Source organism: Oncorhynchus tshawytscha, linkage group LG06, assembly GCF_018296145.1.
Source record: "Oncorhynchus tshawytscha isolate Ot180627B linkage group LG06, Otsh_v2.0, whole genome shotgun sequence".
Lineage (NCBI taxonomy): Eukaryota > Metazoa > Chordata > Actinopteri > Salmoniformes > Salmonidae > Oncorhynchus > Oncorhynchus tshawytscha.
The window spans coordinates 52,668,255-52,681,925 of NC_056434.1; the positions used below are offsets into that span (position 1 = coordinate 52,668,255).

Consider the following 13,671-nt stretch of genomic DNA (forward strand, 5'->3'; position numbering starts at 1 on the left):
AGATTTACATAACTAACCCAAATAGACCACAGCCTGACACTGATCCGGTGCTCCATGTCCTTTCCTACCGCTCCGTTAAAAATCACTCCGCGCTCACAGGAAAAAAACTCCCGCTCCAAATTTGCTCCATTAATTACAAATCACAATTTAATTAACACCCATCTTTTTTTGTGACTACCTGGACCTACAATTTTTTTTAGGTATTGAAACCAAACCATATGGGTTTGAAAGAAAAGTATTTGAATTAACATGAAAAGGTGAATGTAAGAAGCGAACATCATTTCAAATGGGCTACATGTCATATTAAACAGCATATAAACACTCTAAATAGGTCAGGAGCCAGACAGGGAGCATAAATAAAATATTATTTCTATTATTTCAAGGCTATGGGCTATAGTACATTGTGAAAGATTTGCAAGTGCGACACAATAGGCTGGTAGGGACATAAAGAGCTCAACATTTAAACAACATTTTGCTGTATTAAATCATTATAGTCTATAAATTGCACATACTTGAAATTCAATTGTGACTTACTTATAATTAAATACAAATTAAAATGAAAAATGACACAGTTGAAGTCAAAAGTTTACATACACCTTAGCCAAATACATTTGAACTCCTTTTTTCACAATTCCTGACATTTCATCCTGGTAAAAATCCCCTGTCTTAGGTCAGTTAGGATCACCAATTTATTGTAAGAATGTGAAATGTCAGAATAATAGAAAAGAGAATGATTTATTTCAGCTTTTATTTCTTTCATCACATCCCCAGTGGGTCAGAAGTTTACATAAACTCAATTAGTATTTGGTAGCATTGCCTTTAAATTATTTAACTTGGGTCAAACGTTTCGGGTAGCCTTCCATAAGCTTCCCACAATAAGTTGGGGGAATTTTGGCCCATTCCTCCTGACAGAGCTGGTGTAACTGAGTCAGGTTTGTAGGCCTCCTTGCTTGCACACGCTTTTTCAGTTCTACCCACACATTTTCTATAGGATTGAGGTCAGGGCTTTGTGATGGCCACTCCAATACCTTGACTTTGTTGTCCTTAAGCCATTTTGCCACAACTTCAGAAGTATGCTTCAGGTCATTGTCCATTTGGAAGACCCATTTGCGACCAAGCTTTAACTTCATGACTGATGTCTTGAGATGTTGCTTCAATATATCCACATCATTTTCCTCCCTCATGATGCCACCTATTTTGTGAAGTGCATCAGTCCCTGCTGCAGCAAAGCACCCACACAACATGAGGCTGCCACCCCTGTGCTTCACCTTTGGGATGGTGTTCTTCAGCTTGCAAGCCTCCCCTTTTTCCACCAAACATAATGATGGCCATTATGGCCAAACAGTTCTATTTTTGTTACATCAGACCAGAGGACATTTCTCCAAAAAGTACGATCTTTGTCCCCATGTGGAGTTGTAAACCGTAGTCTGGCTTTTTTATGGTGGTTTTGGAGCAGTGGCTTCTTCCTTGCTGAGCGGCCTTTCAGGTTATGTCGATATTGGACTCGTTTTACTGTGGATATAGATACTTTTGTACCTGTTTCCCCCAGCATCTTCACAAGGTCCTTTGCTGTTGTTCTGGGATTGATTTGCACTTTTCGTATGTATGTCCATCTCTAGGAGACAGAACGCGTCTCCTTCCTGAGTGGTATGACAGCTGCATGGTCCCATGGTGTTTATACTTGCATACTATTTTTTGTACAGATGAACTTGGTACCTTCAGGCGTTTGGAAATTTCTCCCAAGCATGAACCAGACTTATGGAGGTTTACAATTTTTTTTCTGAGGTCTTGGCTGATTTCTGTTGATTTTCCCATGATGTGTCAAGCAAAGAGGCACTGAGTTTGAAGGTAGGCTTTGAAATACATCCACAGGGACACCTCCAATTGACTCAAATTATGTCAATTAGCCTATCTAAAGGCTTGACATCATTTTTCCAAGCTGTTTAAAGGCACAGTCAACTTAGTGTATGTAAACTTCTGACACACTGGCATTGTGATACAATGAATTATAAGTGAAATAACCTGTCTGTAAACAATTGTTGGAAACATTACTTGTGTCATGCACAAAGTAGATGTCCTAACCGACTTGCCAAAACTATAGTTTGTTACCAAGACATTAGTGGAGTGGTTGAAAAATGAGTTTTAATGACTCCAACCTAAGTGTATATAAACCTCTGACTTTAACTGTATTAGTGCTTTTGAATTTGTTTTTAGAAAGACGAATTTGGCCGGTCTGTGGCTTCAGGCTCATGCGATGGTGCCTGGAGAGCTGGCCAGCAGCAGAGAATATCCTCTCCAAACAGCCACTGGGCAGAGATGCAGAGTTGTTTTAACATGTTTCTTTCGGTAGGCCTGAAGGTTTTTAGGCAAAATAACCCAATCAAAATGGAACACTCCTTGAACGTGGGAATACGCCAGGCCTATTGGGCCAGAAATCAATGATGGCCTATTGTGTAGATAATAGAACGAAAATGAATGAAACGTTTAAGAGATCAGATTTTTTGTTTATAAATACTTTGCTACAATGACAGACTTAGTTATCGACTCACCTCGTTCCTTTCTTTTAGCATGTGCGCGTAGTAAGTACACCATCATACTTTTGGGACACTACATCACCACACTCACTCTCTTGCTCTTGGTCCTCATCTTTGTAACTCACCTTGATTTAGCACCTGTGTGTTTTTATCAGTTTCTTTATGAAAATATTTAGCAAACTCCATGACAGTAGCTAAAGCAAGGGGCTATTAGCAGCACACAAGTAGTCTACAAATGCATGCTGGGGCAGGCATACCCTGAGCTTGTGAAGTGAGCGCTACTGGAGCGAAGTTGGAGCGGGCGAGAAGGCCGACGCTCCAGTCTTTGGGAATGTCGCTCGATGCTCCAGTCAAATTGGGCACGCTCCGCTCACATACACTGAATGGGAGTAAATGAGTCATAGTGGACAGAACAAGCGAGAGGTGGGCAGAGCCAAGCACGAGCTAGCAAGAGTCTATTGGCTCGTTCTAGCATGTATTTGCATATTTCCGTTAGCGAAGTCCTACTCTGAAGTGCACATGTGCAATATCTGAATTATCCTTTGCACTTCTTCTTAACAACACACTTTTTTGAAACCCACTCTGTTCAAAACAGATTCTATTTTTCAAAACATAGAACTGTATTGAGATCAAATGTTTCACCGGATGCAGAACACAGGTGTAAAATCAGGACTCTTGATCAGAAAACGCCTGTGGTTGCGCATTTCATGGAGGCTCGTCACATCAGCTCTCTGAGATACATTGGTATCGAACATGTTAAGGCTCCTAGGAGGGAGGAGATACTGATAATCTATCACTGAGGAAATAATTGTATTGGACTCACAATTGATCCAACATGTCTCCTAAAGTTCTGAACCAAGAGTTTGATGTCAGGCCATTTCTTACATGAATATGTTACGTTGATTTATTAAAAAAAAAAAAAAAAATTAAATGGAAATATTACATTTACATAATTATTCAGACCCTTTACTCAGAACATTGCTGAAGCACCTTTAGTAGCGATTACAACCTTGAGTCTTTTGGGGTTTAACGCTACAAGCTTGGCACACCAGTATTTGGGAGTTCCTCCCATTCTTCTCTGTAGATCCTCTCAAGCTCTGTCAGGTTGGATGGGGAGTGTCGCCGCACAGCTATTTTCAGGTCTCTCCAGAGGTCAGTTTCAAGTCCAGTCTCTGGCTGGGCCACTCAAGGACAATCAGAGACTTGTCCCGAAGCCACTCCTGTGTTGTCTTGGCTATGTGCTTAGGGTCGTTGTCCTGTTGGAAGGTGAACCTTCACCCCAGTCTGAGGTCCTTATCCCTCTGGAGCAGGTTTTCATCAAGGATCTCTCTGTCCTTTGCTTCGTTCATCTTTCCCTCGATCCTGACTAGTCTCCCAGTCATGCCGCTGAAAAACATCCCCACAGCATGATGCTGCCACCACCAAATTTCCTTCAGACGTGACACTTGCCATCCAGGCCAAATAGTTAAATCTTGGTTTCATCAGAACAGAGAATCTTCTGTCTCATGGTCTGAGAGTCCTTTCAGTGCCTTTTGGCAAACTCCAAGCGGGCTGTCATGTGCCTTTTACTGAGGAGTGGCTTGTGTCTGACCACTGTACCATATTGGTGGAGTGCTGCAGAGATGGTTGCCCTTCTGGAAGGTTGTCCCATGTCCACAGAGGATCTCTCGAGCTCTGTCAGAGTGACCATCGGTTTCTTGGTTCCCTTTTTTCTTTATTTACTTCACCTTTATTTAACCAAGTAGGCCAGTTGAGAACAAGCTCTCATTTACAACTGCGACCTGGCCAAGATAAAGAAAAGCAGTGCGACAAAAACAACACAGAGTTACACAGAAACAAATGTAAAGTTAATAACACAATAGAAAAATATACAGTGGGGCAAAAAAGTATTTAGTCAGCCACCAGACAAAATGAGAAATAAAATTCAGAAAATCACATTGTAGGATTTTTAATGAATCTATTTGCAAATTATGGTGGAAAATAAGTATTTGGTCAATAACAAAAGTTGATCTCAATACTTTGTTATATACCCTTTTCAAACGTTTTCTGTAAGTCTTCACAAGGTTTTCACACACTGTTGCTGGTATTTTGGCCCATTCCTCCATGCAGATCTCCTCAAGAGCAGTGATGTTTTGGGGCTGTTGCTGGGCAACACAGACTTTCAACTCCCTCCAAAGATTTTCTATGGGGTTGAGATCTGGAGACTGGCTAGGCCACTCCAGGACCTTGAAATGCTTCTTATGAAGCCACTCCTTCGTTGTGTGTTTGGGATCATTGTCATGCTGAAAGACCCAGCCACGTTTCATCTTCAATGCCCTTGCTGATGGAAGGAAGTTTTCACTCAAAATCTCACGATACATGGCCCCATTCATTATTTCCTTTACACGGATCAGTCGTCCTGGTCCCTTTGCAGAAAAACAGCCCCAAAGCATGATGTTTCCACCCCCATGCTTCAAAGTAGGTATGGTGTTCTTTGGATGCAACTCAGCATTCTTTGTCCTCCAAACACGACAAGTTGAGTTTTACAGGTCTGTGAGAGCCAGAAATCTTGCTTGTTTGCAAATAAATTCATTCAAAATCCTACAATGTGATTTTCTGGATTTTTTTTCTCATTTTGTCTGTCATAGTTGAAGTGTACCGATGATGAAAATTACAGGCCTCATATTTTTAAGTGGGAGAACTTGCACAATTGGTGGCTGACTAAATACTTTTAAAACTTGTTTAACTTGTTGTTAATCCCACCACAGTGTCCGATTTCAAATAGGATTTACGGGGAAAGCACCACAAACGATTATGTTAGGTCACCAACAACTCACTAAAATACACAGCCAATTTTACCAGCCAAAGAGAGAGAGAAAAAAATCACAAAGAGATAAAATTAATCACTAACCTTTGATAATCTTCATCAGATGACATTCAAAGGACTTCATGTTACACAAGACATGCATGTGTTGTTTGATAAAGTTCATATTTATAAAAAAAAAAATCTGAGTTTACATTGGCGCGGTACATTCACTAGTTCCAAAAACATCCAGTGATTTTACATAGCCACATCGATTCAACAGAAATACTCATCATAAATGTAGATGATAATACAAGTTATACACATGGAATTATAGATATACCTCTCCTTAATGCAACCGCTGTGTCAGATTTTTAAAAAACGGAAAAAGAAACCCATGCAGTAATCTGAGACGGCACTCCGAAGTAAAAATCACCACAGCCGCAAGATGGCGTCAACATAAACAAGAAATTACATGATAAATATTCCCTTACCTTTGATGATCTACACCAGAAAGCACTCCAGGAATCCCAGGTCCACAGTAAATGTTTGTTTTGTTCGATAAATCCGTTATTCATGTCCAAATACCTTCTTTTGTTAGCGTGTTTGGTATACATATCCAAACGCTCATTCTGGTCAGCGTTACATCGGACAAAAACTTCAAAAAGCTATATTACAGGTCGAAGAAACATTTCAAACTAACTACAGAATCAATCATTGGGATGTTTTTAACATATAGCTTCAATAAAGTTCCAACCGGAGTATTCCTTCTTGTCTTCATGGGAACGCAAGTGGATACCATGAGGAATAAGAGTGATCAGAAAATGGCTGCTTGATAGACACCTGATACATTCTGCTCCCATTCACTCCCACAACACCATAGAAGTCTCATTAAAATGTATATTATTGGTTGACATCTAGTGGAACCCCTAGGCAGTGCAACATCATTAATATCTCAAGGGGATTTCATTGGGAACTCTGGTGAATACATACAAAACTCTGATTTCTCACTTTCTGTTTTGATTTCAACTCAGGAATTTGCCTGCCATATGAGTTCTGTGATAATCACAGACATCATTCAAACAGTTTTAGAAGCTTCAGAGTGTTTTCTATCCAATACTAATAATAATATGCAGATATTAGCAACTGAGACTGAGGAGCAGGTCGTTTACTTTAGGGACCTTATTCATCCAAGCTACTCAATACTGCCCCCCAGCCATAAGAAGTTAAGCATATCCCAGTTTAGGTCACCTAACAGTACAAACTCTGAAGATAGATGGGGGGCAATCAGTTCACATATGTTGACCAGGGCATAGCTCTCTGACCAAGGCCCTTCTCCCCCGATTGCTCAGTTTCAGAAGAAAGGTCATTTTTTCTGGCCATTTTGAGCCTGTAATCGAACCCACAAATGCTGATGCTCCAGATGCTCAACTAGTCTAAAGAAGGCCAGTTTTATTGCTTCTTTAATCAGCACAACTGTTTTCAGCTGTGCTAACATAATTGCAAAAGGGTTTTCTAATGATCAGTGCCATTGGATCACAGGAGTGATGTTTGCGGATAATGGGCCTCTGTACACCTATGTAGATATTCAATTTTTTAAGAATCAGCCATTTCCAGCTACAATAGTCATTTACAACATTAAGAATGTTGTCACTGTATTTCTGATCAATTTGATGATATTTTAATGGACAAAAAATGTGCTTTTCTTTCAAAAACAAGGACATTTATAAGTGGCCAAAAACTTTTGAACGGTAGTTTATGTAAATAAGCCATTTCATTTTTTTCATTTCATTTTTCATTAGTAAAATTTTCAAAAAACCTGTTTTCGCTTTGTCATTATGGAGTATTGTGTGTAGTTTGTTGAGAGAAAAATACATTGAATACATTTTAGAATAAGGCTGCAACGTAACAAAATGATCAATGGGTCTGAATACTTTCCGAATGCACTGTATGTACCTCTGTGATTAATTATGATTAACTATGCGCAAAAGTGAATTGAATTGTATCCACACCCGCCATGTATGAAATGTGTATATTTTGGGATGTGAGAGCTGTCTGTTTGACCTGATGAATATCCATTTGGAATGGAAATGTTGTCAATAAAGCGTTAAACAGCATTAAACAGTGTGCAGGCCTGCCTGTTCTTTACATTGTATTCCTCATTAGCCCAGCACCTACGTTTTTAAAGATGTGCGTATGACCACAAACTTTTCTGTAAGGAACATGGACCATAAAGTATCCTTCTTCTCCTTCCCAAGGTGACAGAGCAACTGAAGATTGAGAAGGAGTCACGGGACGACAATGTGATAGAGTACCTGAAACTGGTGAACAGTGTCGACAAGCAGCAGGTGTTTACCTTTTTAACGGTTGTACTTTCTTTTCTTTCTTGCACTCGCACTCGTATTTTATTACAAGAATAGAATCTGATTGCTAAATGTCCCCCTTATGTTGATGCAGGTGGGTCGCATCAAGCATGTGTTTGAGAAGAAGAACCAGAAGTCAGCTCACAGCATTGCCCACATGCAGAAAAAGCTTGAGCAGTATCATAAGAAGATGAAGGACAGCAGCGAGAAGGACACCAGCTCCCAACACCACAGCATCTCTAAAGAGAGCTCAAAGGACATGCTAAGCCACACCATGAGCAACGTGAGCAGTGGTAGTGGACGACACCCACTGGACAAGATCAAGACAGTAGGGCCTGGCGTCTCGCTCTCGCCACCCTTCTTTTTCAGCAAGCCCCGGGACTTTGCCAATCTCATCAGGTACTGATGCAGTGTTCCATGCTGACCATGTGCTCTAACCTCTGTCGGTGTGCGTGTGTGTGTGTACACAGTGGATAACCCAGAAGGGTTGATTTTGGGCCTCGGACAGAAGAAACAGCTGGTCTTATCGCACACCCTCAGTGGCTGCAGTGGATATGGATTCATCAGGCCACCATAGGACACAGATTTGTTCATCTACGACGATAGATCATACAAGTTCATCTTCTTTTTTTCTCTTTTTCTTCAGGAACAAGTTTGGCAGTGCCGACAACATCGCTCACCTGAAGACCTACCTCGACACGCCCTCTCCCTTCCACTCTGAAGGAACCGGGCGGGCCTTGAGTGGGAGCGCCACCTTAGTGAGTGGGAAGACCCCTGCCGCCACGCCCAAGTACACCAGCGATGACGAGTGTTCCTCGGGCACGTCCCTGTCGGCGGACAGCAACGGGAACGCAATGGCTCTGGGCGTTGGCCTGGGTCTAGAAGTGGGTGTCGGGGCGGTGATGACCCCAGGGCAGATCCTGGAGTCTGGGGACAGCCAGGAGAGGCTGGGCCTGACCACGGAGGAGGTTAGGGAGATCAGGGAGGCCCAGGGGCAGCTGGAGGAGGACATGGAGGGATTCAAGACCCAGTTCAAGAAAGACTATAGCTTCATCACCCAAACGCTGCAAGAGGAGAGATACAGGTCAGGTCACAGTTATATACACTATACAGTGCATTCGGAAAGTATTCAGGCCCCATGGCTGTTTTCAGATTTTGTTACGTTACAGCCTTATTATAAAATTGATTAAATAATTTTTTCCCCTCATCAATCTACACACAATAACTTATAACGACAAAACAAAAACTTTTTGGAGAAATGTCCTCTGGTCTGATGAAACAAAAATGGAACTGTTTGGTCATAATGACCATTGTTATGTTTGGTGAAAAGGGGGAGGCTTGCAAGCCGAAGAATACCATCCCAACCATTACGCACAGGGGTGGCTGCATCATGTTGTGGGGGTGCTTTGCTGCAGGAGGGACTGGTGCACTTCACAAAATAGATGGCAACATGAGGGAGGAAAATTATGTGGATATATTGAAGCAACATCACAAGACATCAGTAAAGAAAGTTAAAGCTTGGTCGCAAATGGGTCTTCCAAATGGACAATGACCCCAGGCATACTTCCAAAGTTGTGGCAAAATGACCCACTGGGAATTTGATGAAAGAAATAAACGCGGAAATAAATCCCTCTCTCTACTATAATTCTGACATATCACATTCTTAAAATAAAGTGGCGATCCTAACTGATCTAAGACTGGGATTTACCAATTTTAGTGTTTATGTAATTCTATTTCCTGGTAGGTATGACCAATCACAGTGTAAATATAATTGTATTTCTTGGTAGGTGTGAGCGATTGGAGGACCAGCTGAATGATCTGACTGAGCTCCACCAGGCAGAGACAGCCGACCTGAAACAGGAGCTGGCCAGCATTGAGGAGAGAGTGGCCTACCAAGCCTATGAGAGGGCTAGAGACATACAGGTACTGTACACACACACTGGTGCATTGCTACTGTCGTCAGCACAATGACAGCAGCTAGCTGTTCCCATAGACTTCCAGTCATAGAGCCAATGACTATCAATTGAAAGAAATGTATATTTAAAAAATTATATCATATTTTTTGCGGTTTCCCCTATAAATTAATATAGGGGAAACACTGCACACAATCTAGATGACTCTCTAAACTGCTTTTATTTGAAACAAATCCCATTGCTTCTATGTTGAAATTGAATTCTGAACCCAAAGGCGACATTTTCTAGACAGGGTTTATAGACCACGTTCTTCCCTCCCTCTCCCTCCCCCTCTACAGGAGGCCCTAGAGTCATGCCAGACACGGGTCTCTAAACTAGAGCTCCAGCAGCAGCAGCAACAAACGGTACAGCTTGAGTCCCGTGATGCCAGGGTGCTTCTGGGTAAAAGTATCAACATCATGCTCGCCATCGTCACCGTGATCCTTGTATGCGTCTCCACGGCCGCCAAGTTCGCCGCACCCCTACTGCGGAGCCGTCGCCACGTGATGGGCACCTTCCTGGGCATGTGTCTGTTGGCGCTGTTCTGGAGGAACTGGGAGAATCTACAGTGTGCTGTGGAGAGGGTCCTGGTGCCAGCCTGAGGGGGAACAATAGTCTAATGCTGTCCATGTCACTCACTGCAACAAATGATCTATGGACTGATCTCAGAGCTTCAACAAAACAGCCTATTGATGTAGTAAAATGCAGAAGGTGCATAATGCAAAAGAAGTCCGCTGGGGGGAAATGGAGCTAGCAAATCATGGTCACTGACTGGTTAATCGCATCACCTAGAATAACACTGAATATCAAGACATTGTGGGGTGAATGAACACACAATGGCTGACATAACAACAGAAACGACAACCACACTGCTTGAGAATGTTGTAATCCTTGATCAATGCTGTTTCTTGCAATTGTAAGGTTTAATCGATGCTCCCAGAAACAAGTCTCGCAGTGTTAAGTCCATCATGAGAGACTACTGACTTCAACATATAGGTTCTCCATTGGTCAGAAGAGCTGATGCTGTCCAGAACACACTACAACAAGTCATTTCCAGACAGTCAGATCACGTGCATAGTGCAGAAGAATTGCGATAGAGCAAGCATGATTGGGGAAAGATGGGAGCTGGGTAAAGCATGGTTACTAACTGACTGACTGTTCATTATACAGTATATTGTTGGATCACAATCTCCAATGTCTCTGACAGGGTTGGTAGGTTGGTCACGGCACACAATCATCAGAGGGCACGGTTGCATCACGGTTGTCTTACGGTCGCAGAGGTTCATGGTTCTTCACCCTATCCACGCCATCAATACACACACGCACACACACAACTCAGCCTTGATGGGCGGCCCTGCCAACATTCTACTACAGAGACTACAGTCCACAATACAGGAGTCAGGGAGGTGGACATCTTGTTTTGATCTTTTATGTCTTAAGGCTTATGTCTTACAGCCAATCCTCATTCCTTCTTTATTACCTTGCCTGCAGTCAGAAGTTTGTCAGCCTTCTTTTACAACTGCTGTTGACTTGGTTAGTTTACTTCTTTTAATGGATACATTTTAAAAGTGAAATATGTTTGATTGCTTTTTTAAATTTTTTTAACAGCCACTTGTTTGTTTTTAGGAAAGGATGTTCTCTGTTTCCCTCTAGATGGAGAAATGACAGGATGCTGTCTGAAGGTTTGGGGGATGTAAAAAAAATAATCATATATTTTTTTTCTCCATATAGAAACGTATACATACGAACAACAAATTACAGACACAGCCAAACAATGACTACATCTCATCTGCCCAGAAACAGCATGCTCACACCCCCATCCCTAGTGCCTGCATTATTGTTTGCCACTTGTCCTTAAATTGTATCAATTTGTTTTTCTCAGTCGCCCCTACTATTTCCATATTTCAATAATACCGAATGCCAATCGTTATAATTAATAGATAGAGAAAGTATTTATCAGGGAGGAGGAGGGACTGATAAGGTTGATTTGGCCAATTGATTGATGTTTGTTGACCTTCGAGAGGAAGTAGTGGACTCTCTATAACACTGTCATATGAGGCATTGGGTTCTTTTACTGTTCCTCTGAAACACTTTTTCTGTTCCAATGGGTGATAGGCTAGCTAGCTACTCTAGTACAATGAGAAGCAACTGAGCATTGAGCAGCCTTACATATACTCCACAGTGGATAGAGATAAGCCATAAAAGGAGTATATTTGGGGGTCTGGGGGGTCGACTAGCACGAGGACTAGTATCTGTATGTGGACTTAACATGACAGATACAGACCATATCTAATGTTTGTTTGTTGTAATAACATTTCCTCTAATTTGTTTGTTTGTATTGACCTAGTCACGCACAGACAGGGTTGTTGTTATTTACCTGCTGCTGTATGTACAGTATGAGATTTGGGTAATACTTTATTTTACAGCACAGTTTAAGATGGTTCTAGTGTTGCAATACTCGTGTAACTTTCCCAAAATGTCCATGTTTTCCATAAATCCTGTTTTATTAGGATTCCCAATTCTCTGCTTATTCCCATTTTGATTCCAGGAATCTTCCAACTGTGAATTTGGGGAAAGTTACCGGAATTTTGCAATTATTATGTAATTACCGTTTTAACATTTTAATTTCTAACTATAGTACCTGCTAAACAGGGGGTACAGAGATTATGTATGTTCCTCTGTTTTGATACACCTGAAGAATTTACCTGAACATGGATTAGATTTATTACAGTCTCTTATTCATCTTCAGTGAACATGGATTAGATTCATTACAGTCTCTTATTCATCTACAGTGAACATGGATTTGATTCATTACAGTCTCTTATTCATCTTCACTGCATAATAATATGATTTACCTGCTCTCATACATTATGTGCCTTCTTGTATGCGACAATTCTGTTTAAATTAAACAAAAAAATGTAGTCAACAAACCACTCCATGATATTTGAGTGAGTGGGATATTTTGTGCTTGCCTGTCAGATATTTGACTATGATAAATAAATAAAATTAAAGTCAGGAATACCACCTTAGTGGTATGGATGACAGTAATGGTCAAAATAATGAATAAACTAATGAAATAAAGTAATTATTAGTTCATTCATGTCTGAGGTTTCTCCATTGATAAAGTTGAGCTGTCAACTGTCCAGGTCTGTTCTATAACCACAAGGGGGTGTAAGTGCTTCAACAAAAATCCTAATGAACCTGAACAGTGCAACAGCAGCCTCGACTGGCCATGATATATCATGACATGATTCCTCTACTAAGCTCTCTCCCATCTAGTTTCCGTCTAACACTGCAGTGAATCAAGGTCTGTCTGTCCGTGGATCGATTCCAGTGTAACTATGGCAAAAATGACCCCTCTTTCTCTCTGTGTGTGTTGTCTCCAACAGGGCGGCCATCCATGGGTTTCTAGGGTAGTGTTGATGTTCACAGAAAGAGATGCTGCTTAGCCTGGCAGGGGGGGTAAGAAAACAGATTTCCTCTGCCTCTGCGATGTGGGTCACCTATCTGGCAGTGCCGTGTGTGTGTATGTTTGAGCCTGCGTGACCGAATTTGTGACTACCGGCATGTCAGGAATAAGTGCAGAGAGAGAGAGAAGGAATGAGGATGGTACATAGATGCATAGAGATAAAAAAAAAAATATGTATGTGTACAGTGTTCTAACTCCAGATAGATAGCAGTATCAAAAAAGTAAAATATGAAAATAAGATACTGTAGCTAGCTGTATCTGACTGTGTGGATCACTGGTACCCATGTAATAGCTCTATCTAGCTGTGTGAGGTATGGGAGCCATAGACTGGGAGGTTGGATCTTAAAACAGCCAGCCCCACTCTCAGTTTGTGTGTGTTGTGTGGGTGGACTAGCTCTGGTTGGCTTTGTGGAACAGCGAAGGCCTCTAGGGGAAAACACAAGCATCTCAGATGTGTATGACACAGAGAGCATAGATATGACTACGAGCTACACACACGCTCTGGGACACAGGGATTAAGAGATGTAGTAGTGGGTTAAATGGAGGGGCAATAATTTCTCAATTCTCTCCA

At 41.5% G+C, this 13,671-nt stretch overlaps 1 protein-coding gene across 1 annotated transcript in view; it reads left to right on the forward strand.

Annotated features, from left to right (window-relative positions):
- The window catches only part of LOC112252717 (transmembrane and coiled-coil domain protein 3), a 44,468-nt gene extending 31,741 nt beyond the window's left edge, over positions 1-12,727 (forward strand). Inside the window, exons 3-7 of the mRNA XM_024424221.2 lie at positions 7,575-7,664; positions 7,774-8,078; positions 8,326-8,763; positions 9,467-9,602; positions 9,931-12,727. Of these exons, the coding sequence (XP_024279989.1) occupies positions 7,575-7,664; positions 7,774-8,078; positions 8,326-8,763; positions 9,467-9,602; positions 9,931-10,233 (1,272 nt within the window). The 3' untranslated portion in view covers positions 10,234-12,727. The remainder of the gene's footprint in view (positions 1-7,574; positions 7,665-7,773; positions 8,079-8,325; positions 8,764-9,466; positions 9,603-9,930) is intronic.
- The last annotated feature ends 944 nt before the right edge of the window (positions 12,728-13,671 follow it).